The 21,724-nt window shown below is 37.7% G+C and overlaps 2 protein-coding genes across 8 annotated transcripts in view; one reads left to right on the top strand and one right to left on the bottom strand.

Annotated features, from left to right (window-relative positions):
* gbf1 (golgi brefeldin A resistant guanine nucleotide exchange factor 1) overlaps window positions 1-3,460 on the top strand; it is a 55,137-nt gene extending 51,677 nt beyond the window's left edge. For all 4 annotated transcript variants that reach the window (XM_035531342.1, XM_027011580.2, XM_027011507.2 and 1 more), the window contains 6 exons: window positions 200-330; window positions 406-507; window positions 699-812; window positions 1,360-1,537; window positions 1,653-1,817; window positions 1,933-3,460. In XM_035531342.1, coding sequence (XP_035387235.1) covers window positions 200-330; window positions 406-507; window positions 699-812; window positions 1,360-1,537; window positions 1,653-1,817; window positions 1,933-2,186 — 944 coding nt within the window. In that variant the 3' untranslated portion in view covers window positions 2,187-3,460. The remainder of the gene's footprint in view (window positions 1-199; window positions 331-405; window positions 508-698; window positions 813-1,359; window positions 1,538-1,652; window positions 1,818-1,932) is intronic.
* A 1,017-nt stretch (window positions 3,461-4,477) lies between these two features.
* On the bottom strand, window positions 4,478-11,905 carry LOC113582669 (core histone macro-H2A.2). Of its 4 annotated transcripts, none has more exons than XM_027018696.2 (10): window positions 11,766-11,905; window positions 10,817-10,851; window positions 10,523-10,699; window positions 10,288-10,394; window positions 9,170-9,364; window positions 8,887-8,994; window positions 8,624-8,723; window positions 8,319-8,408; window positions 7,197-7,371; window positions 4,478-6,807 (listed from the first exon to the last, which is right to left on the bottom strand). In XM_027018696.2, exons 3-10 carry the CDS (start codon window positions 10,692-10,694, stop codon window positions 6,642-6,644), a joined length of 1,113 nt encoding a protein of 370 aa, XP_026874497.1. In that variant the 5' UTR covers window positions 10,695-10,699; window positions 10,817-10,851; window positions 11,766-11,905; the 3' UTR covers window positions 4,478-6,641. The 4 variants fall into 4 exon arrangements, with proteins under 4 accessions (XP_026874497.1, XP_026874418.1, XP_026874579.1 ...); XM_027018617.2 differs by having other exon boundaries at window positions 10,523-10,695; XM_027018778.2 differs by lacking the exon at window positions 11,766-11,905 and adding an exon at window positions 11,442-11,759 and having other exon boundaries at window positions 10,523-10,695.
* Between the last annotated feature and the right edge of the window lie 9,819 nt (window positions 11,906-21,724).

Here is a 21,724-nt window from a genome sequence, read left to right as displayed (position 1 = left end):
TTCCTGATGTTGGTTTTGAAGCCTAGAGTAAACTTCAAGGAACAAGACTGGCCATGCAAGGCTGGCATCTGCATAAGGAGGAATTGTGTTGAAAAGCCTTAACTATTAACAGTCATGGATACATGCATGAACACCACATGCAGATTATATAGTTTCACCTATGGCAAAAGCATAATGAATACATCACATTAATCCTCAGGTATGGCCTGGCTGTGCTGTGATGCTCGAAGACAAGTCCGTATGCAGGCTCTCACCTACCTCCAGAGGGCGCTACTTGTACATGACCTGCAAACACTGGATGCTGTGGAGTGGGAATCCTGTTTCAACAAGGCAGGCAGCATATGAAAATTAAACTGAACACTAGAATGGTGTTGCTGACTCAACAATAAACTGATTCTGTCTCAGGTCCTTTTTCCACTGCTGACTAAGCTCTTGGACAACATTAGCCCAGCAGATGTTGGTGGCATGGAGGAGACCAGGATGAGGGCCTGCACACTGCTCTCTAAGGTATGATATCTTACTCTCTTTACATTTTGACACCAAAACACCACATTTTCATTTTGTTGATCTTTATTCTTGAGCCTGTTAGCTTTTGAACACTCAAGTTAAACATCAAATAATTGTGAGGTATAATACTTGGATACTTTTGTGCAAAGACTGAAGCCTCTAAATAATGTTTGGTGTGCTGGCTTCCTCAGGTATTTCTCCAGCATCTCTCACCCCTGCTGTCTTTGCCTACATTCGCTGCTCTCTGGCTCACCATCCTAGACTTCATGGACAAGTACATGCATGCTGGTTCCAGTGACCTCCTGGTAAGAAACTCAGTCAGTCATATCCTCATCTCTTTTTAATATTGTACTGTACAGTAACTGCAACTAATCAGAAAGTGACATGGGTATGAAAATATATAATTACTACATGGTCAAAGTGCGGACTGTTATCCAAAATGTCTAGAATCATTTCCAAATCAAGTGGTCAGTTGATTATAAATTTGAGGTCCAAGCTGTCAATGCCAAAAAAATTGCCATTTTTAAATGCCTTATTTCATATTTGCCAAACATAAGGGTAATTAACTTTGAAGTAGGATAATGGCCCACAACATGCTAATAAAGCAATCATGGAGATTTTCTGGGCTAAAAGGTTGAATAATCTGAACTGTTAATGATTTAACTGTTTACGCCACCTCAGTGAGCATGCATTTCACTTTCAAAGGAAAAGACTGAAGGCAAAAAGCCCCTGGAAATTCTGAATTCTGCACTTTAAATGAGTTAATTGCCGACTGCTCCCAATGGTCCTCTGTATTCAAAATGTCATGTCCTGTTTTGTATCAAATACCTGATCACCAAATGTATTGTACAGTTGGAGGCGATTCCTGAGTCTCTGAAGAACATGCTGCTGGTGATGGACACAGCTGGGATCTTCCACAGTGCAGACTCCCATACAGGCTACTCAGACCTGTGGGAGATAACCTGGGAGAGGATCGATTGCTTTCTGCCCCACCTCAGAGAGGAGCTCTTCAAACAGGCAGTCATGCCAGGTAGCACAATACACACATTTAGCTAAACTTTACCTTGCCTACCTTATTATAACATGCCGTCTTCTCAGTCTTCTTAAGGCACTTAAATAATAACTAATGCCATAAATGTGTGCAGAACCTGTCAGCAGTATTCCTGTAGAGCCTGCTCCACATCCTGCTACAGTTTCTCCTGCTGTCCTCCATGTGCCAGCCACTGCACCAGTGCCAGCTGTTCCTGCAGAGCTAAAGACCCCCAGCAGACCTTCATCACCCCAAGACATATCAATACCCAGTGCCAATGGTATGGAGAAAAAATGTCTACTTAATACTTACAGGACCATCATCCACATTGCTTGATAACCCACATCCACTTGATAACCCATGCCTACCTGTATTTTTCTTTCCAACTCTTACAGGTACCGATAGATCATCTCCAGTGCCCCTTCCCTCACCTGTTCTCACTCCAGTGAAAAGCCCCTCTGAGTCATCATCCCATCTCAACCAGTCGCCTCTAATTCTTCAGCCCCTAGCTTCTCCACTTCAGGTGGGCGTGCCCCCCATGTCCCTACCAATTATTTTAAATCCGGCCCTCATAGAGGCCACATCACCTGTACCCCTGCTTTCAGCACCTCGTCCAACTGAACCTGCTGATACTTCAGAGGTTAAATAAAAAATACAAGTCTGCCATTGGGCATCTGTAGGAAGACAGTGGAGGACTGGAGACTTCACTTTCATCACACCACTCCACTCTGCATTAACATTTTTCTGTCTGCCTGAGACCTGAACAAACTGATGATAAACTATGTAAGGAGAGACAGGACTTGGCATGCTCTTCATTTTTCACATAAAACACATCAAGTGGTATATTAGACCCAGTACTGTTGAACCTACTGTCTTTCATTTAATCCAGTTTGCACAGATCATATTTATTCAGAGAAAGAATGCTCCACTGGAAGGTGAAGAACAGATCTACCAATGGAATGAAATTACAACCAATTCAGGATTGTCAAATTATTTCTACCCATTTCTGCAGATTTCATATATTAATGCTACAGTGCTTTAAAATTTACTTGGACAGAAATCATATAGAATAACTTATTTGGTTTAGCCTTATCATTATGTGTATTAAATAGGACCTTATGATGGAAATCTGTACATTTCTGGGGTTTAAGGACTACTGTGTCATGTAATTGAATCCATAGAAATGGCACTAGCAGTAATTCCCCATCATACCACATGAGAATTTAAACTGTACAGTAAGGTTAAGCAAACAATTTATATTTGGCTTAAATATTTGGTTTCTAAAGTTTACATACTTATAAAGTACTCTACATAGACCATGATCATGTGACTTCAGAAGTGCTTGCCAAACATTTAATTATTTCGAAAATGCTTTAAATGTCTTCAAGAGGTTCTTTTCTGAACTAATCTAGGGGCAGAATAGAAGCAATTCTATGTGTTTGTGAAAATATCAACACCCACATCTAAAACATTCCAGACTGGACCATTAATTGAGTTTGTCTGAGGTGATTTAAAAGTCTAGTTGTGCTGCAAGTTGAAATCTGCATGTCAGGTTCTATCATTTTAAAATTCCTGATGAGCTTTAAAGAAATTGTCAGCTGAGTACAGTATTAGGGTCATTGTATGCATTCATCTGTACTTCTCATGCTGATGTAATTTGATGTTTAATTGTGGCCATGATGATCTGAAAAGCCACTTTTTGTAGAATATTTCTAAAAGATTCCAGAACAAAAATTGGTAAATGGATATAACTACTAGATAAAAGTAATAAACACACAGTACAGAATAAAACAGTTTAACTTTCCACATACAAAATCATTTTGACCTTATGGAATTTGATATTGCGCTAAGTCTTTTCCCAGAGAAAAAGATGAATTCTTTGGATTATGCTAGAAATGCACAGGTGGATTAACTTCACATTAAATTACTCAGTGACTAGTGTGTGGATATCACTATAGGATGATACTACAGGATAGATAAAAAGGTCTCTTTTGTACCACCATATTACTTTGCTTCATTTACTAATAGGCTACCCAGAGCCAGCCTTCCACTGTAAGCATGAAGGACCTAAAGGAATTTACAGTGTAAGGCAGTACAAAGGTATTAAGTTGTAATAACCAAAACAATCTGTTGAGCAGCTAAAAATCATAATCATTGAGGAATCATTTGCTGTAACACACTAAGGTGGCAGAGGGATAGATTTAGATATAGAGTTATATATAGATTTTTATATATATATATATATATATATATATATATATATATATATATATATATATATATATATATATATAAATGAGAATGAATACAATGTACTTTTTACAGTGTAATAAATGTATGGTAAACAGTGTGTTTTTTTGTTATTGGTTTTTGTTTGTTTGTTTGTTTTTCGCATTTGCTTCCATGCACATGTTGGCATTAATTTAAATGCTAAAGATGTTTCTCTTCTTTTGCCATCATGTCTTAAGAAGCATCCCTTACCACAAGATCACCTTACACAATTCCTGGCCATAGATACTCTCCTATAACCACTTATGTTTCACATTGTGCAATACTAAGATCTGTATTACTGTTTTTAATCCTCATTTCATGTTTTTGTACATTGATGTGCAGTACTAATACTTTTAGCCAATCCGTTCCTGTGTTGACTGTCCCCATCATCAGAAACTTGCCATACACACCATTCACTTCAAGGTTGATGACCCTACTTCCTGCTCATTTACTGTAATGTACAAGTCAGCAGTACCGGATACATATTCGTACCCTTTTGTACCGTCTGAGTGCAGCTTCCCTATTTGCCTATGTTATAACTACTTGTTCTTCTGTGGTATATATCAATCACAGCAGAACACTTTTGTCCTAGCAAAAAAGATTTTATATATATATATATATATAAAAAAATGAGAAGTCTTCATGAAGTGGTGCTAGTTATAGTTTGCATGGGTTCTACCATCTGAGTTTTATTTTTTGCATATTTAGTTCTTAATATATGACTTGAGGCCTTTATCTCATTATATATTATAAAAAGCCTCTATTAACCAAAACAGATAGAACTAAACATTTATTTACCACAATTAAATGGACAGCTATGAAGTGACACTGCTGACTGCAGATGAGAGCCTGACATATGGTAAAACATCTGGGGGTTTTTTTGGGTTTTTTTTTTTTTTTTTTTATTCCAAGTCAGAATGAGAAATACTTTCTTAGTATATGGAGTGTATCAGAAACTATGTGGGATCTAGCCAAATAACAACAGTCAAAAGTCTTTGTACAATGTGGAATGTAAAAGCGATAGGAACAAAATGGCAAAAATTACTTTAACTTTGATCTACTCTAAATGAGTGTCATAAAAGACAACAGTGTAACATATAAGCATACTGTATTTCACTCAAACATTTTTGTATGTCCAAACCCCCACCCCCCCACCCCCTCCAAAAAAAAAACAACAAACAAGATGAAAATCAGTTCTGAAACCTATATACCTACCGCAGTCACACTACACTAGCTGGAAAACCAGTAGTAATGAATGCTGATGTTAGCCTGGATGCTAAAGCCTGTCAAGGCAAGAAAATAAATTACTTTTTACATTTAATTATATGTAATAATGTTATTATTAATAATATTAATATGGTATATTACAATAATATTACTTTCTGTGGCAAGTAAGACTGATTACTTTTACATCACTTTTACATTTTGTGTTCCTTTCACAAAATAGCATACACTACTGTTGGGCAAGTCTACCTAACTGGCATACTGGGAACTATTCTACTCCATTAATTACTGATGGAATTGCGTAACTGCAATGAAAAACCATGTGACATTGCTGGTAAAAATTACTTAAACCTTGTATATCATTGTTTGATGTCATATTTAAAATAAAGCGCTCACTAAAATGTTTCTTACGTTTATTAGGCAATATTTTTTATTTTATCTCTATTTATCTCCACTTCCATGAATTAATTTTGGTACTGGAGGTATACATTTTACAAAATAACAATAAAGCATTACTCTGTTATATTTAAATGCATACATCGGTGAAGTAAATCTAAATAATGCACATTTTAGCATTTTAATGTTAGAGGTTGTAGATTATCAAAAGGAAACTGATTACACAAAAAGGGAAAGAGGTGCTATGTTTTTTTTATGATGGATGGGCTGGACACTCTTTTAAAAATACATTTTCATCAGTTCTTCAGCTATTGATCTAGTAAATTAAATAAATGCTGGCTCAACAGTAGTGAAAGTTGGCATTATTTGTCAACCAAATACTAGTATCCACAACATGGTGTATCCAAGAGGAAACAACCTTTTGAAGATTGCAACAATGATACAGATATTAAAATACCTTTTATAATTTATTCTAATGGTATAATAAAAAACAATCATTTTTGCTGTTTGTTTCTAAAATTTCTCCTAGCTGTTAAGTATAATAGGCCTATTTCTAAGAGCAAAAGTAGGTAGGTAGACCTTTATTTTGGTAATGCATCTTTTTGCATGTATTGGGTAGGATCAGATATCAGATATCAATTTTATTAATAAATTTGCCATATATTATTGACATATTAATAGGTATAAATTATAAAGTGGAAATAAATATTGGCCTGCGTTCGTTCTAAGGCTTTTCAAAATGCACAGCCCTACACTCTCACTAGCCTACTCAATACCCTGTCACAATTAAGAAATTTTTAATACATGCTCATGTGATGCTTGAATACGTAAACCATCTTAAGTTTATAATAACCTCGGCACCTCCTACCAGTGCAGGATATACATTTCAAATACAAATTCCAAACACAATATATGGATAAAAATGTAAATAGCGATTGGTAAATTGGTGGTATCAGAATGCCTAAATGAAACAATTTGGAATTTCCAAAGGTTACATTACTTCACATAGTAAATGTAAATAAGTCTGCAAAGTCTGTAAAAGTACTGCATTATATTACCACTTTACATGAAAGTAGTATTATGTAATACCTTGTGTAATGCCTAACTGAAAACACTTGGTAAAGATATCCCATCTGATGAACAGTGAAACAGACTAGCATCCAGGCTATGAAACTTACAACAAAAGGAACCCTCCCATTGCCTGATGTAATAGTCACTTTCCATCCATCTTAGCCATTTCCTGCAGATATATGCCAATACTCTCGCTGTCAAACAGCACAAAGTAAATGTTCTTCAGTGAGGAAGTGGTTGCAGAAACAAAATGGTTTGAAATGGCCTTCAGTATCAGCTGGGCTGCAGTTTGCTTTGGAAAACCATTTCTGAAAAAGATTGCAAGAAGATTTTGTTAAATTCTGCCTTGTTGTCTTGTGGGTAAAAAACAGGAATATACAAGAAACACATTGGTAGCTCAATTGTTTAGGGTGTGTACTAGTAGTCAGACGTGCTCGTTCAGACCCATGTTGATACGATGGGAAACAGACCTTATACTGGATGGCTACCAAAGCGCCTGCAGACAGAATATGGCTAAACCTCAAACTGTACCAGGAATGCACCTGCTATCATCCTTGTCCCTTCCCCCAGGATGTACATGTAAAATGTATGTTTCTGGTGCATCTTTCTGGTTGAAAAGGTTGTTTAAAATAAACAAATAAATAAATAAAATGTTCTCACTTTTTTATAAGAAAACTGACCAAAGATTTCTACTCACCTTCCAGCTGGCAAAGATGGGAATGCCACAGATTTGAGCTTCTTCTCCTCTGCCACACACAGGCAGTTCTTTACTGTCTTTTCCAGCTGATCCTCACACTTGTCAGAGCCCCACTGTGGGACATTGCAGTGGATGATGAAACGTGCTGCCATTCCAGTGGCTTGGCTAACCGCAACTAGGATGGGAGGATGAAGGTAACACAACGGTAACAACAGGTTGCAGAGAGGAATATCAAAATCTCATCAAGATCTGAATTAAACATATTTAGTAATTTAGTAAATATATTTAGAATGTACATATACATTCTTAAATGTCTTCAAGAGGTTCTTTTCTGAGCTAATCCAGGGACAGAATAGAAGCAATTCTATATCTTTGTGAAAATATCTATGAACACCCACATCTAAAACATTCCAGATTGGATCATTAATTGAGTTTATCTGAGGTGATTTAAAAGTCTAGCTGTGCTGCAAGTTGATATCTGCATGTCAGGTTGTCTTTAAAATTTCTGATGATCAAGAAATTGTCAGCTGAGTACAGTATTAGGGTCATTGTATGCATTCATCTGTATTTCTCATGGTGATGTAATTCGATGTTTAATTGTGGCCATGATGATCTAAAAAGCCACTTTTCTATTTTAAAAAAATCCAGAACAATTGGTAAATGGATATAACTAATAGATAAAAGTAATAAACACACAGTACAGAATAAAACAGTTTAACTTTCCAAACACAAAATTATTTTGACCTTAGGGAATTTGATATTGTGCTAACCCCTTTCCCAAAGAAAAAGATGGATTATGCTAGAAATGGATTATGATAGAAATGCACAGGTTAACTTCACATTAAATTACTTAGTGACTAGTGTGTGGATATCTGAATAGGATAGCACAGAACTTCCAACTACAGGATAGATAAAAAGGTCTCTTTTGTACCGCCATATTACTTTGCTTCATTTAGTAATAGGCTACCCAGAGCCAGCCTTCCACTGTAAGCATGAAGGACCTAAACGAAATTACAGTGTAAGGCTCACAGTAGAAAAGTATTATGTATGAGGTATTAAATATATTTATTAATACATAGTACACATACACTCTTTAGGTATGAGAGGTTGCATGAAATCTACCTGATGCGACCTCTAAAGGGCCTTGTGTTTTGCGCAGTTCTTTTACAGCTTCCAGGAAATCTCTTCCCCCAGCCTTCTCTAGAGCACCACCTGTGTCACAAAGTAGATAGGCACTGACTATGCCGATGATGAAGAGACTTTCAACACTGAATAGGTGATTAATCATACTGATGTTACATCAGTCAAAGGCTGGTTACAATCAGTAACAGTGTTCCTTTACTAAGGGCTATTCTCATGCAGACAATATGCATTACACATTATAACACCACCGTAAATTATTAATCACCATGTTGGAGTCCACGTACCAACTCCATCTTTCAGATCAATCTCTGCATTGGTGGGATTAATGATTCCTTCCACTTTGATGGTTCCAATTTTGCCAATTTCACTCTCTGTAAGAGACAACTGGTACAGATGATAAATTAGTTATTATATAGACTATCTACCAGTGTTTTAATATTCTGTTACTATTAGCTACTGAAATAGTTGAGGAACAGAAAGATATGAATGCAGAATTTTGTAAATAATAGAGTAAATGTCAGAATAATGTATATCGTCACAGCAACACCTTTTGCCCAAGGAACAAACTCTTTGCTGAAAGAATAGTGAATCCTTCTCCTGGTTCATCCTCAACTCTCAAGTTGTTGGACGCATCTTTGTCATTCTCTGTGCTCTTCTACATTCAAGAGGACAATGTTTTAAAAAGTGTTATTCACAAGTTGCAACAGGCTTGAATTCCATACAGCAATAGAATGCTTGAAAATAAATGTTTAAAATAATCATACAGATTCCAGTGTATCTCAGTGTACACATGGTCGGCAGAGCCTTGGGGCAGACAGCACTGGACTCACCCTGGCTTTGCGTCCTCGCTTCCCTCTGCTCTTTTTGGTCAAGGATTTCTTCATACTTTTGATCTGCTTTTCTGTCTTCTCTGAGACTGTCGCCTGAGCATCGGCCTTCGCCCTTGCTCCCCGCTTCTTGGAGAGCAGCTCAGGGTGGATGCGAGGCAGCACGCCACCATTCGATATGGTTACACCTCTGAGCAACTGTCACAAACAGATTGATATCCAATCATTAACTACAGCTTGTAGTTCTGGACATGTGGCAGTACAAGGTGCCAGAGAATCTTACAACTATATAAAGGTTTGATAAATCTTATAGTTAGACTGCATGTACGTTAAAGCACATCTGGTTGGAGGCTATGCTTTATTAGCTAGTTGCTTGTTTGTTAGACTTTATTGCCACAGCTACTGTAAGTGTGAACTCTAATATTTATGATCACAACCCATCTTTGTAACATGGCACAAATAAAAGTCATAAAAATATGACAGCTCCCTAGAAGAGAAATGAAATAACATTATTTATTTGTTATCCATATGTTCTTGATATAGGCATAATACCGATACTGCCAAAATTGCATTTAGAACCATAAACCAAATGCAATAACACTTTTTCCAGCAGCCTAGTGTCCCTAGACTGACACCTCACACAGAAGAAATTAAGAGTGAAAGAGTGACATTAGCAAGCTACTGCTGTAGTGTGACAATGATATTAATTAATTAATAATTCTTTGTTATTTATTGCAATTATGAATTAATGATAATATCTCTGAGGCTAAAACACTTTTCAGTTATCACTGAGAATAGTGGGCTATGAGCAAATAAACACCGAGAATGAGAAACAGCTTTAATTTCAATGACTCAATACTTTAAGGTTTGTACACTATGTGCATTTAAGCAAAAATGTTTAATATTGAATAATTATTCTTTTGCATACACAAATTAACCCAAAAATTTTTTTGCTACATAATTTACTGCCTCAAGAGGGTTGATGCCAATTTTGTACAATTATTCAAGGAGATGAAAATGGTGCTTAAGGCCATTCTACTTCTTTGCAGTGCAATACACTAGCAGTCACTGGAATAGGGGATAGTCTGGACCCTGTCTTTTCAGGGGAAACTCTACTGCACCTGGTTGAGCTCCTCATCATTGGCCACTGCTAGCTTGATGTGCCGTGGAGTAATTCTGCCTTTCTTGTTGTCTCTTGCTGCATTACCAGCCAACTCCAAAATTTCAGCTAAGAACAGTACACACACATGCACATTTTTAAACAATATAGGAAGCTTGGACTGGAGTTTGTGTTTACACTCTGAACAGAGATTAAGGTTGTGATACAATGGAGAATTGTGTTTTGCCAGTTCTCACCTGCCAGGTATTCAATGACAGCTGCCATGTATACAGGAGCGCCCATGCCAATGCGGTATTTATGAGTCCCTGTGCGCAAGTACCTCATCATCCTCCCAACGGGGAAGATGACCCCCGCCCGGGCTGAGCGTGACAGCTTGGTGGTCTTTTTCTTCCCTCCTCTGGCTGACATTCTGCCTTCAGACAAGCAACAACATGTTATAATGATACATCATAATAAAACCAGTTTTCGAGAGTCAGATCATATTAATAAAAGAAAATAATATACTACAAGCATTCATACAGTTCACGCACCTCCTCTTGTCTCACAGTGTCACTGGATAGATTACCTACAGAATAACACAAATATAATGAAATGTAATGGTGGATGAGTCTGAACTCATTATTACAATTACTGATTTTAAATGTAAAAAGTAGCAATCCAAAAGACATACATGTCATTACCTAGCCTCTCACTCATCACGACATTCGTCCTTGCAACGGCACAAAATACATGACATAATTGTGGACCAGCTTACCACGAACACATTACTTGGGTCAGTTAGCATTATGGCCAATGCATAATTAAAATTTCATGCTGCTTATGACACTATAAAAAACATACGCGATCCCATAAATTTTCATTTGCTGTAACAGGTAACATAGTTTTGTTTGAAATATAATATTTCTTATTACTGTATTACAAGTGAATAAGATACTATTAACATAGGGGCTATGTTTCAGCGAATGAAAGGTATTTCACACTGACCATCCATTGCTGGTGTCTACAGTTTGCACAGCAAGCAAATTTTAAAATCAACGTGTATTTAAAAAAAACACAAACAACAGATATTAAAGCACGCCGAGGCTTCTAAAAAGTCCCACGACAAAATGCAAAAATACAGACCCGCCTCTTTACCAGCAGAATACTGACTCGCACCTAGTTGAATTTACTCGAGCTGCAGCAGCTACGTGGGCGACGTGGAGAAGACTGCTAAGCACACCCGATCGCACATCAAAGGCCGCGCATAGAACTTAGTCGCTTTACATAGCAAAGAACGTGGTGTTTTCGTTTAATCAAAGCGACGGTCTTAGAAAGGCCATAACCTTTCGTTTAAACCCGCTCCACCCATAAACTAACCACCCATTTTGTTTTCAATCCGCTGAGTACAGTAGGCTTCTGTTAAACCGAACAGGCATGGAAAGTGAAGCTAGTCGATCCCTCGCAAACGGAATATCGTAGATGTTTTTTTTTGTAATTTACCTGTTGTGTCCTACTAACAGGACATATAAAAGACAAATATTTCTTTTGACGTTCCCAAGGAATTGTTGCTCTTATCCGTAATCTATGTCGTTATGCTGAGCCCCTGTTCTTCGTCTTCTTCTTCTTCTTCTTCTTCTAAAAAAAAAAAAAAAAAAAAAAAAAAAAAAAAAAAAAAAAAAAAAAAAAAAAAAAAAATACGCCAGAAACAGAAAAACTACACAACCAGTACCACCGTACGTTGGAGGCTGATTCATGCTACTGATGCTGTTAAGGGAAAAAATTCAGTCGGGAAAAACGCCCGCGGAATGTCTAAAGAATAACGGAATTTTCTAAATGTTTGTGTGCCAGCATTATATAGGTAGGCTGTTTACTTCAGTGGTTACAAAAATAGCACAGACTCTTAACGAATGTGTGTAGAAGACATTCCCTATAAATTCTATGATGCAGTACCATATCTGTTAAGACAGCAGCGGAGCCTCTTCCTAAATCTGTCGCAATAATTCACACAAGAGTCATCCATTTTCTTTTAACATCCAAACAAATTAGGACTCAATCCTTAAGGAAAGTAAAAGCGGTCCTTTCATTTTAAAAGCGTGAGGGACATCCCGTATAGATACTTTAATTATCTATCTTTAATAATTTTCTTTTGCTTTAATGTGATTTAATTGTCATTCTTTGGGAATTGATGCTCGTGTGCTTGTTATGTAATGTATGGTATTTACATGCTCTAATTCCTAGATGGACTTTTGTAATTCATTTTTACTTATTATTATTATTATTATTATTATTATTATTATTAATAATAATAATAATAATAATAATAATAATAATACTAATAAATAAGTTGTTTTTGAAAACATGTAAGAGACCAGTATGTCAGACTGATTGCTCCATACCTGAAATATTGTTGCCTACTTGTGCTTTCCATAGGGCCCAATGGTTCTGTGCAAAGCTTAGTTATTTCTACAGAGGGCAGTAAAATACCATTTTGGTTGTGTCTGACATTACTAGTCAATTTCCCAGCATATGCAGAATCCTGTGTTTTTGTTGCAGTGAATGTCTTCTTCTTCAAGAAGAAAAGAGACTGTAGATGATCTGGCACACTTGTTATTATGAAACTTAAAATCTGATTTAGTTTCAAATTTATATCTTAATACCTTTTATCCTTCAACTGTCTTATAATTTACCATGATGATTAAAAATTCTAGATAAAGTGTCTTAAAAACAATTGACTATAAGTATAAAAAAAGAAGAAAAGTATGCAAAAAGTACACATTTGAAATAGGCTATTACCTGGCTAGGATGTATGAGTAGGACGAGTAGAATGTAAGTCGCTCTAGATAAAAGCGTGTGCTAAATGTCGTAAATGTAAATGTAAGACCTCTTTTTCCTGCATTGAACTTTCTGGGTTAGTATCAATTTGTTTGTTTGTGTTAGGTTTAAAACACCACATTAATCCTCTGACCATAAAAAACAATTGTTCTTTAGACAGAAATATAGTGTTGAATGTTTGTAAGATTCTGACTTTTAAGGACTGGAAAGTGCAGAGAGGGGAGTTGGTAGGATCTGTCTAACATCAAAAAGTCATCAGTCAGCAAAATGAAGCCCCTTCCCAGTCAGACCAGATGGCTGCTGTGAGATCCAGCTTGAAAGGATGCAGACAGTTTTGGGCCTAAAATTAGCCTTAGTCATAGAAGATGACTCTGGATCCTGTTTAGTAAATAAATGTCATATTGCATCCAAGCACAGTGGATACTGAAATCTGCAATACCCATTGTGTGGCAGATTCATAATACTACCATAGAGAATATCTTAAAATGACTTCTCCAGCCCTTCAATACTCTTTTGGGGTAGTTTTCAGGGGTAATGTGTATTTTACCTTAGAATGGACCCAGGGGTGTGTTAGGAATAGGGGCATGAACACACTTAGTCAGCAGCCACAGACTGAATTGTCTAAACACCTGGTTTGGGCAGTCTTAACAAAGATGTCTAGTGATGCACAATGGCTCTCGGTACCAGCACCACCACCTTTCATTTGTTCAAGAGAAGTGACAGTACTATGTGGATATCCATCTTAACATAACTTGATCAATATGTAAAATTCTTATGAATCTTTTTCATGACACTTACTTTTTGAAAGTATTACAAATGACAAATGTCACAAAAACCATGTATGAACCAAATTAAATCCGTTAAACTATTATACCTGTTTTTTGTTTATACTATTCTGTTATTTGTGCATATACAGTTTGTTGTTGCATGTGCATTTGCATCAATTGTCTTTATCAATGTTTATCAATATTTGTCTTTTTGCCATTGGGCTTGCTATAGGCCTTTGAGTTATATTAGTATATTAGTGATATATAGACATTCATATGTGTGTGTAATATTTATAAGGGCATATATATCTGTGATATACTATGTCTTGGGGGAATTAACCTTTAGTCCTCTGGGCATTGTTTCTATGCTTAACAGAGCAGTTGAGCTAAAGGAAGCACTGTGTTTCCCCTGTTGTGTATTTGCACACATCCATCACAAAGGGTTACCTACAAATCCTGTTCAGCCACATTTCATACTTTACACTTTATAGGTCTTCATATGATCAAAAATTACAGGAAAAGAGTCTTCAAGATTCCTTTAGGCTTGTGGTGAGCGTAGGGAAAGACAACAAAGGCTAGTCACAGCCTTTACATAATGTACTGTAAACAAACAAGAATATTATTCTTCAGAATTTAACCACATAATCTCCAAGGGTCGTCAGACTTTGATTTGTTTCTACAGTTTTTATTTAGCTCAGCAATATATAAATGTGGAACTATGGAAGAAGATTTCCAACAAACCCTTCTTGTTCTTGAGTGACCTGGTTATTAAATAGTATAATAATTTACAAAAAACTTTAATCAAAAGAAGCAATGCTACCCTTTCACTGCTAGAAAATGTAGCCAAACCAATAGCAATGCTACTTGTAATGAGACTACTGCCTATGTATGGGTAGTGAATAATTCACAGTAATTGATGAATAATATGCATTAAGATTAAGATTTAGAAGCTTAATTCTGTAGTACTCTTGCAAATTGCACAATACTGTAATATTTTTTTGAGAAAACTGATTTCACAGTGCATCAGTTGGTAATATACTTTGCTTGTGAAGTCTTAAAGGGAACATAACAAATTTACAACTAAGATTGAGCTATTTTTTAATGATTTATATGTTTATGATCTTATTGTTTTTGTATTTTTTTGAGCACTAAAAGCTTACATCTTATTCAGAATGTATTTTACAAAACTTATTTTAGCTTTATCTCCTGCATGGTACCTCACTGTATTCATTAAAACAGCTTCTTAAAACTAGCTATAAAAACTAGCCATTGTAAAAGGTTATTCATATGTTTATAGTACTATAATTAAGACTAAGATTTGCTGAGGTCTGATTTATACCACATGGATCCCATTTTACTTTTCAGTATCAGGTGATTCAACATGCTTACCCCCAACTTCCCTCTCAAGCACATGAACTAGGTTCAAGTTGTTTCCTAGAAGCTCTTGAAAAAGCCCCAAAACCACACTTAGGTGGCACTGTGAAAAATCCAGCTGGCAATGTCATTAGAGGATATTTATCTTAGACATACTTCATCTGCTTTCTTTCTGCATATGAAGTAGAGTATTACATGAATATGATGAGATTAGTGTTTTTACAGTGTTTAGGCTATATTGTGTTACAGGTAAATAGAGATATTGTAGGTTTTTGACAGTACTCTGTCAAAGTGATATATAGAGCTGACTGAGTTTCATATTTTAAGGAAATATTTTGTGAGACACATTGATTTATTACTAGTCATAATACTTATAAAATTGTATCCAAATAATTAACACATTCATGCCTTATTCATGCCAATATCTTTGGCAAACAATGAAAAACAAGTGAAGCTTTTAATACCACACATAAAATCTTTATATACAGATATTAATGACCAAGGCCGTTATAGATGTTCTTTTGGTGGGGTCTTCAATGGGGACACACTGTCCTGCCAGTAGAGTGTGCAGCACAGTGAACCATGCACATAGCCCCCACCCTATTTAAAATCTTTCCCAGGTTAAGCACAAGGTAACTCAAGAGAGTTGAAGAGCCGAAGAGCCAAAGAGGGGATTATAGAGAAGTAGTGAAAGAGGCAGTGAGAGAGACAGGGTTGGATTACATTCAGGCAGGGCTGTCGTGTCAAAATAGGCCCTCAAAGTCGCGACATGGCTCAGGCCACTGACCTTGCCCCTTTGCCAAGCACTGAATTCCTGATGGGTATTTTTAGAGGTGGCATTTAAAGTTGGCAGTGCATCAACTTCTAGAATTCTATAGCATTTCCTGTTCCTGTTGAAGCTGGAGGTCTGAGACACAAACACCCACAGAGACAGGCCCTGTCTAAAAATAACATTTCTCTGCTTTTTTTTTTTTTTTTGCTCGATATTCTCTTACTAAATTAAAATTCAACACCAACAAAGAATGTGACAGTATAGGCTTTGATATGCCCATACTGAATGTTTGAATAAGTTTCCACCATGCAAAATACATTTGACAAATATACATTTTATACAAATATACATTTTGACAAATTTCTATATTATTCTGTTTACAGATAGTATCCAGTTCTTCAACAACTTTAGACTCAGCAAAATTAGCCCAGCAGTAGGTGAAGTGATGAATGAAATGTGAGCCAAAAATACATTTACATGTATACATACATTTAATTCATAAATTAGCAGACAACATCCTTTGATTCTCTTCAACTGGAAAAATTTAGACAATACTATGAGCTGCTAAACTAATATAAATAGTTATAACCTAAAGAAAACTTCAGATCACACACTTTTTGTGACTAATGACAGACTGTGATGTGAAAGCAGTTTAGGATGAATGTTGTGTTCAATTTCTTTATGCATAAATCTATGCTAGAGACTCCTAAGCAACAATAGTCCGTTTTTGCCCATTGACAGAGATTGTATTTAATACCTTTACATTCTATATACGTTTACCAGCAACTTGTCATTTGGCATGGAAGTTTTAATCTTTATTGCAGGGAGACATAAATCACTGGAAGTTTGTGAAATGCATAAGAGACCTTCTCTGTTAGCAAGACTGGTGTTACCGAAACTATAGATTTGGTTAATGATGCTTTTTAGTGGCAGAGCATATGGTAACAGAAGGGTGTTGAAAGTCCAATTCTGAAAGGCAGTCTTCTGAGACATAAACTAATTAACAATGAAAGTGCATATGTTAAGATGGAATACAGAATATAATTTTATATTTTAACTATACTTCATCTAAAACATTAAACATTAGCTCTAAAATCGGTCATTAAGGAAATATCAAGGATTTATATTCATTAATTAAACAAAAAAAACCCCCACAAATACAGCTGCCCATTCTGTAACACACTGTATTGTTTTGCAATTAAATGTTTGCATGCCTACCCGAATTGTTTCAGTCCTTTCCACCTGTGTTTATGTTAGTAGGCACATCTGCCTTTGACATGATGAAAACATGTTCTAAACTCATAATCCATCTTAATTATCAGAGTTTAGCCTGCAAAATGTTTGTCCAAACTATTAATTTATGCCCTTTGTGGTAGCAAAGCTGGAGTCACTTTCCTTGTGCTTGGCCCTTGCCTGCAGGAGTGTGTGTTGCTGAGTGCAGGACGGGGCCTTGGAGCTGACCAGCTTCCTGCAGCAGTGCTGTTTGCATCTGGAAAAAGAGTGTAGCCTGTAAATCAGAGTATCCAGTGAGATACGTTGCAATAGAATGGCAATGGAACCTGCTGCACAAATTTGGTTCCACTGTAGAAAAGAAAAGTGAAAGGTTTTTGAGCAGTAATATATACTCTTTTCACAGTAATATGATTTCTAAAAATGTACCATTTCTACTTATCCTAGCATCACCACACAGGAGTATTTATAGGAGTAAATATCTATGAATGAAATTGATATAAGATAACTAGGAAATCTAACATAACATAAGAAATAGACCAGGGTCTTCCCTGGTCTATTTCTTATGTTATGTTAGATTTCCTAGCTATCTTATCATGCATTTTAGTGGAGAAAAAAAAAAAAAAAGGACAAACATATATGTTGTCCAATCAGTACAGGGCATAAGTACATACACTATCTACAACATCATATATAGCATAAAAAAGAATAAATATATAGAGATTAATTTAGAACTAATCACCACAAAGTGGCTATGCTAAGTGTTTATATTAAATGTAATCAGACCCTCTGTGATGTCCCTAGCTGCGATGATATTTGCATCTCATCATTAGTCAGTCACAAATAAAAATGCAGTGAATACTAACAATCTCTGGATGAGTCTGTATGGCAGTGTTTAGACTTTTGTTTATTGCTTGAACACTTTGATGGTACGTCATCTCAACAACATCACGTAACAGTATTAGATTTCAAAGGCATGGCGGCACCCTGGCTTCTCATGTGTATCCCTCTGAAGCCCATGACTAGCATCCGATCCAAACAATTCATGGTAAATATAGAGTCTTTACCCTCAGGTATTACACATAACCCTAGAGGAGGTTTTTTGTCTCTCTACATTAAAAGACTGAAAACTGTTTAGCAGTAAATCCTGAAAAGTGGAGGTCACAAGATCAGAACATAAAGAGAAAAACTTTACGGTGTTCATGTTATTTAGTACAGTGTTTGCAAAATCTAAATTTTATTTCAAAATCTAAATTTTAGTTATTTCTTGTACATGTTGCACTTTTTTAAAAAGATTTTACAGTCTTTTCTTTCTATACAAAGTTGCATTACATCTCTACGCTCTGAGTTTAGCAATAGCTTAGCAAGTTCTGCGAATATCACTATAAACATTGATGTCATTGTTCGTGACCCAACTGGGGACAGTCTCACATGAGAGTGCTGGTTCCACCACCTGCCCATACAAACAAAGACGGGGACATAAGCTCCGTGGATGCTTTATCTTCTCTTCTTTTAGCCGTAGACACCCCCACGCCACATTTAAAGCACTCTCATTGACCTCAGGAGCCACACCGAGAATGGAGGGGTGACTCGCTGGCCATGTAATCCAAGAGAAGTCCTTGAGCCCAGGGGAGGAAGTGTTTATATGCACTGATCTGAGCTCCAGGAAGATTGTTAGAGCAGACCCCTCTGTGGCCATCAGGTATGCATCAGCCCAGTTCCTTTAAAGGCTCTGAACAAGTACAAAGCAGGCAAGCTGTGGCATTTTAATTCAACCTGAGTTAGAAAAAAAACCCCTGGAAACTGTGCACCTGTCGCTCAGCTACCCCAAAAAGGATTTCTTACATAAGCATCTCTCTAGTGGAGAGTGCAATGCATACTCTGATACACATTTTCAGAGAAACTGCCTTGACCACAACTTTGTTGCTTTGCCAGTTACATTCTCAAACTGGGACACAATTATGTGCTACTTGCAGACCACATAATGACCAGTCACTGTTTAAAAAACCCAAAATCTCAAGCCTTATCATTTATTTATTACTTTTAATTCTTACAATATGTACGGGGGATAAAACATTGCAAACTGGTGTTCGGTATGTAATTTTATTTATTATCATGCAATATATATAATTTTCACTACTCAAAAGAGTTTTGTCCATAAGTCTTGCATTTTCATCTGCTGCAGGGTAACTTAAGATAGGGGGAGACAGAGGGATCTAAAGGTTTGTTTTTCATGTCATTCTGAAACAGATCATATCTGATAATCCTTGCAACTAAACATCCTGTGTGTATAGCAGTGGAGCCTCTGACCACTGTAAAGCCTCACAGGCTTTGATTTATGAATACATCCCTGGATTAGTGGCAGAGACACCTGTGATGTCCTCTATCTGCAGCCATTCCCATGCTAACCTGGGCAGGAATTTCACCCCACCAGCATGTCTGAGGTCAAAAGGTATGTGACTTATGAGCAGACCTCTTCAGTTTTTCAGTCCGCTCTATTCCAAGCCTCTATGCTACAAACAGGCAAAGTGAAATAGTGAGACACTGAGTATGGTTTTTACTAGTCAAAGAGTTGTGTGTGCTTTGTATCATTCTGTGAATTGTTTTGATGTGCCTAGAGTAGGGCTATTACCTTTTTCCTGTTTAATACATTTATTTCCATTCATCTGTCTAAAGTTCAATCATTAATACTGTAGTATCATACAGTAATTATATGTAAATGACCTTAAACTAAAAAAGCAAAGGAAAAAAAAAATCGTGTCAAGGAGTCTTTCCTTAGTCTAACACCTATATGAGGTGACAGATCCTTGAGCAGCACTATGAACTGTTGATCCTGAGGGCAGCCCTTAGGCTCTGCATGAGGCCCAAAGTGGCTGCACGGCTTTCACACACCTATATGTCTAACAGCACAAGTGCCACTGCCTCATCACATGACCCTTTAACTGGGAGCAACAGACATTTTAAAAAATGTGTTCTAGTTGTCATTGATTACGTAGTGTGGTTTGTTTTGATGCAAGAGGTATAACAGTCATACCCCAAATATTTTTATACATTTTCTCTTTTTACTTTAATAACATTAGTAATTTATGTACTTTAAATTTTTATTTTGCATTCATTTTATAATAAAATACATTTTATTGTTGAGTGTGACGAGGGCTGCAGAGAGGAAGCGAGAGGTGAAGTTCCAGCAACAGGTTCTTTATCTATTTTTATATAAACAACGATGGCGAGGCTATTGGCCTTCCAGGAACTGGGTAGCGACTCAGTAGGCGCATGTGGTCTTGACCGCTAAATGTGCAGCATTGTCACTCCAAACCTGTGGGTGTATCAATATGCATAATGGTTAATGACTCGCAGTCAAGACAGGTGATTGTGAGCGGTACGGTCCTGGTCTGGTGGGGGCATGTCCCCCTCTTTAGGGAACTGGTCAACCATGACAGGACCCACCCCCCCCCACGGCCCCGACCGACCTCTGGCCCACGGCCACCCCCACCGACTCGGGGCAGGCCTCAGCAGGCACAGCCTATGGAACGAGGCAAAGAGGTTGGGGTCCAAAATCTGGGAGGCTGGGACCCAACAGCGCTCCTCAGGGTTGTATCCCTCCCAGTCCACCTGGTACTGGAAGCCCCTCCCCCTCCTATGGGAGTCCAACAGCGCACGCACCCTGTACGTTGGGCCTTCCTCCATCTCCAGAGGCAGGGGAGGGTCTTTCAAGGAATCCCCCTCCTCCGCAAGGGGACCCTCCTTCACAGGCTTCAGTGAGGAAACGTGGAAGGCCCAGGAAGCTCGACTACTCCCCGTCAGGCCCACTCTGTAGGTTACCTCATTAATCCGCCCCCCAACAGAGTAGGGGCCCCCATACCTTGCCTCGAGCTTGCCTGTGGTGCCCCCACGGCCGTCCCTGGTAGAGACCCACACCTTCTGCCCGATCTCGTAATTGGGGGTCTCCTCTTTTTGTCGGCCTTCCTCTTGTAGGCAGCGATCGCCCTATGTGGGTTCTGGTGTGTCTCTTCCCAGGTCTGTTTGCTCTCCCGGCAACATCTATCCACCGCCGGCTGGTCGGATGTAGGGATGTTCTAGGCTACCAACCGCCTCTCTACCCCTGGAACACTCCAAGGGAGTGAGACCCGTTCCCATGTGTCGCATCGAGTTCTGTGCATACTCTGCCCATGGGAGACACATAATCTATGTCTCTGGGTGGTGGTTACAATAGAGGCACAAGAACTTACCCAGCTCCTGGTTTACTCGTTCCACCTGCCCATTGGCCCGAGGGTGGTAACCAGACGTTAGGCTAACTGTGATGTTAAGCTTGCCCAGCAATTCCTTCCAAACCCGTGATGTAAACTGGGGGCCTCCGTCCGAAACGATGTCCTTGGATAGGCCGAATTGTCTGAAGACCTGGCGGAATAGTAGGTCAGCCATCTCCAATGTGGTGGGTAGGGCTACCAAAGGGACAAATCTAACCATCTTTGAGAAACGATCCA

The sequence above is a fragment of the Electrophorus electricus genome, chromosome 11 (genome assembly GCF_013358815.1).
Source record: "Electrophorus electricus isolate fEleEle1 chromosome 11, fEleEle1.pri, whole genome shotgun sequence".
NCBI classification, from domain to species: Eukaryota; Metazoa; Chordata; class Actinopteri; order Gymnotiformes; family Gymnotidae; genus Electrophorus; species Electrophorus electricus.
This window is presented reverse-complemented; position numbering and strand designations above follow the sequence as displayed.

Bases quoted from the DNA above. Each gene is read 5' to 3' on its own strand.
- LOC113582669 (XM_027018696.2), bottom strand. From the start codon at position 10,694: ATGTCAGCCAGAGGAGGGAAGAAAAAGACCACCAAGCTGTCACGCTCA. The intron at 8,995-9,169 runs GTGAGTCCAGTG...TCTTGAATGTAG, and splicing joins AGCGAGGACGCAAAGCCAGG to AAGAGCACAGAGAATGACAA. The intron at 8,409-8,623 runs GTACGTGGACTC...TTTGTGACACAG, and splicing joins TGATCTGAAAGATGGAGTTG to GTGGTGCTCTAGAGAAGGCT.